The following is a 3,922-nucleotide window of genomic DNA, read 5'->3' on the forward strand; positions in this document are numbered from 1 at the left end:
ACCTGCGTGACGGCGCCCGTCTTCACGATTCCAGAATTCTTTTTTCTTCTTTTGTCATATTTTTAAGCTCTTTTTAATCGGTTTCCCAAGCGAGTCATCGATGGCTCTTCCTGTCATCAATTGTTGTATCTGGTGGAAGGGTAGCCCGTTAGATTTGTCACCTGCCGTCTCATAAAGATCACGTGCCCGGCCCCCGTTGTTTTAATTGAGATGTGGTCGATGCATAGCATGGTGTATGACATACGATCCAACATCTGAACGTGCCGTGACGCGGTGGCCACAGCAAGTCTAGTTAACAAAAGTCACCACCACAGTGCTTTTGATCACGAGTTATTGCTCACGTTTTTTTAAATCCCAAATGACACACTGATGCCAGCTACTATTTATGAAGACACGCTCCAGGCACTGTTTCAACTGCCCTGCATGGCCCAGCCCAGTGACCTGCCTCGGCACTCTGAGATGGGGACACTCGTGGTCTTTACCTTACAGAAAAGGGAACTGTGACACGCACAGGGCTGGCGACCTCCCTGCGGGCACACAGCTTTCAGGGTGAATCCAGGCAACTGGGCTCCAAGGCAGCGGCACTAACCACGGCCCTGGGGCCTTCTGTCAACGTTGCCAGATCTTCTCCGTCACCTGGCAAAGTATCTTTGCCGACATGAGACAATTAGGTGAAAAACGTGAATGTTTGAGCCACTGGGTCCTCCTCACTCATCAGCTTTACTGCTGAGTTGACTTGGTTCTAGGGAGTCATATGACTGTGTTATAGTCTACAGGATATCGCTGGTTAATCATCTGCCTTTGGGCACAGAGGCGTTACTTTTAAGCAGGAAGTGGTAATTCAGCAATTTGCTTTGGGCCAATCCTGGTTTCTCACTGCCTTTTTCTTAATGGCCATTAGAAATTCCATGTTAGCAGAACGGGTGCCCCTGAGCACGGCGAGCACAGCCTGCCCCGGCAGCCTCCTGTGGACCCTGCACTGCCCAAGGTGAGCACCGCTAAGCCCCTCGCGCCTTGCAGAGGTGTCTTAGCTTCTCTGACACCAGTCTGAAGACTATTAGACATGGAACTGTTTCCCTCTTAAGAACTCCAGACTGCGTGGGAGGCCGGCCGTGGACACTACGTCAGCGTCCGCGCCTCTGCGGGCACGTTGCCCTTGCGGTTCTAGCGGCCGCAGGGTTATCAAGAAAGCCGCTGTTCCTCTCAAGGCACAGTAAGTGACTTTAATTCCCCTTCACTAGAGTCAGGGAGATGGCTTCTTCCTATGTTAAATATCTGGAGAGAAATGCAATTCTTTATTTAACTAACCAGAAGCAAGGGTTGGAAAAGCTAAAAACTAAGCTAAGACACATTTTGGAGGCAATGCAAAAAGCGGTCGACGCAAAGATGGATCATGAGCAGGTGTCCAAAAAGCCGAGGCCTTGGCGGGAAGGAGCTGGTCAGGGGAGCCAGTTAAGAGAACTTCATCGGGTGGAAATGTTTTCTGAGACTCAGCACAGCACAGGAGAAGCTCTGATAACAGCCTCGAATGCCATCACGATCATGAGGTCGGGGTCTCGTGGCCGTGAAGGATACGTGGCTATGCGTGGAGGGCCGTGGGTCCCTCTCCGCAAAGCTTATGTAGGAAAGTAAATGTCGTGCAGGTCGGCGCTGGAAAGAGATAAATGCGAAGTCTGAATGAAAGCTGTTCCCGAAATGCTTAGAGATACGTTTTCTGTAAATAAAAAAGAAAATGTAAAAGCGAGCTTCCACGGAAGCAAAAGGAAGCAAAAGAAAAAACAAAACAAAAAAAATCATAAACCTGTATACAAATCACTGGAGAAAACCTTCTGGCTTCTTTCTTAATCACTCTGATTCGAAAGCAGAAGGAAGCCAGCCTCGAGTTTCGGCCCCACTGATGTTTATCTGAAAAAAGACAAAACTCGGTGTGTCCCGTGATTTAGATGGATTGAGAAAAATGAGTTATTGAATATAGACCGTTGCTGTTCGTAAGATTCTGATTTCAGCAAGAGGTTTTGAAATGAATATGTGATTTACGGTCTTGTGGCAGTTTCCCGTCCTTCAGGAAGATCCTCTGGAGGCGAAGTGAGCGAGAGCAGAGAGGGGCGGGGAGCCCCGCGCGGGCGTGAGGTCGGCCCTGGGGGTTCTGTGGCAGCAGGGAGACCGTGGACATGAAGCCTCACGTGATCCCAATGCCCAGAATGTACCTAGAACTTACTTTCCAGCACACGCACACACGTATCCCCACACACATACGCACACACACCCACCCCACCCATACGCACCTGCACACACACACTCACACACATCTGCACACACACCCGCCCATACACATCTGCACACACACACACCTGCCCATACACATCTGCACACACACACACTCACACACATCTGCACACACACCCGCCCATACACATCTGCACACATCCACACCCATACCCATATATCTGCACATACATATCTGCACACACCCACACCCATACACACACATCTGCACACACAACACATCGCCCATACACATCTGCACACACCCCCCACACACCCACACATCTGCATACACACCAGCACACACACATCCACACATCTGCACACACACATTCGCACACACACGTACCCCCACACACATCTGCGCACACACACACTCACACACATCTGCACACACACACATACACAACACATGTGACACACACATGCACACACAATGCACGTGTGCACACACACATCTATGCATGCAGCATTCATGGACACACACACACACATACCCACCCATACACATCTGCACACACCTGCACACACACACCCACACACATCTGCACACACACACACACACCCGCACATACACATCTGCACACATCCACACCCATACACATATATCTGCACACACACATCTGCACACACGCACACCCATACACACACATCTGCACACACAACACATAAATACACACATACACATAACACACATGCACACCCAACACACGGGACACACACACACATAACGCACATGCGCACATGCACATCTATGCATGCAGCATTCATGGACACATACACAACACATGTGACACACACATGCACACACAATGCACGTGTGCACACACACATCTATGCATGCAGCATTCATGGACACACACACAACACACGGGACACACGCATGCACACACATAATGCACATGCACACGCACATCTATGCATGCAGCATTCATGGACACACACACACCACACGGGACACACACATGCACACACATAATGCACATGCACACACACATCTATGCATGCAGCATTCATGGACACGCACACAACACATGGGACACACACATGCACACACATAATGCACATGCACACGCACATCTATGCATGCAGCATTCATGGACACGCACACAACACATGGGACACACACATGCACACACATAATGCACGTGCGCACACACATCTATGCATGCAGCACATTCACGGACACACACACACTCTTTTTAGTTCTTGCTCCTCGTCTTGCAGGCTATTTCTATTTATGGAAATAGGCGCAGAATTTTAATCTGCTTTAATTTGATTGTAATGAACTGTTAAACATGTTATTCAATTTGTTTGAATTAAATATTTAGCAGTTTTTTTGCTGGTAGTATTTCAGTAAATATTATCAATGTTTTCCCCATGTTCCCCCTTGGGGAGAGTCTGTCCGTGGCCAAGTAGACAAACACGGCCATGTCCTCTGCCTTTCCAGCCATCTCCTCTCCCCCTGAGAGCTTACTGCCCTCTTGGCTGTCCTCTGCCTACTGCCACCCCAGCCCTGGTCCCACCAGCAGACTGCCAGGAATTTGTCTCTCTGAGTTTATCGTCAGCTAATGGATACCAGCTGAAACGCTTGCTGCTACAGACTTACACGGCGTCCCGCCTGTCCCTGGTCACCTGTGTATGACTAAGGACTGCC

The 3,922-nt window shown here is 49.4% G+C and overlaps 1 protein-coding gene across 1 annotated transcript in view; it reads left to right on the forward strand.

Moving 5' to 3' along the window:
• The first annotated feature begins 832 nt into the window (after positions 1–832).
• CCR6 (C-C motif chemokine receptor 6) overlaps positions 833–3,922 on the forward strand; it is a 13,446-nt gene continuing 10,356 nt past the window's right edge. The window contains 1 exon segment of the mRNA XM_015591914.2: positions 833–988. Coding sequence (XP_015447400.1) covers positions 891–988 — 98 coding nt within the window. The 5' untranslated portion in view covers positions 833–890.

The sequence above is a fragment of the Pteropus alecto genome, unplaced genomic scaffold (assembly GCF_000325575.1).
Source record: "Pteropus alecto unplaced genomic scaffold, ASM32557v1 scaffold195, whole genome shotgun sequence".
In the NCBI taxonomy this organism is placed as follows: Eukaryota; Metazoa; Chordata; class Mammalia; order Chiroptera; family Pteropodidae; genus Pteropus; species Pteropus alecto.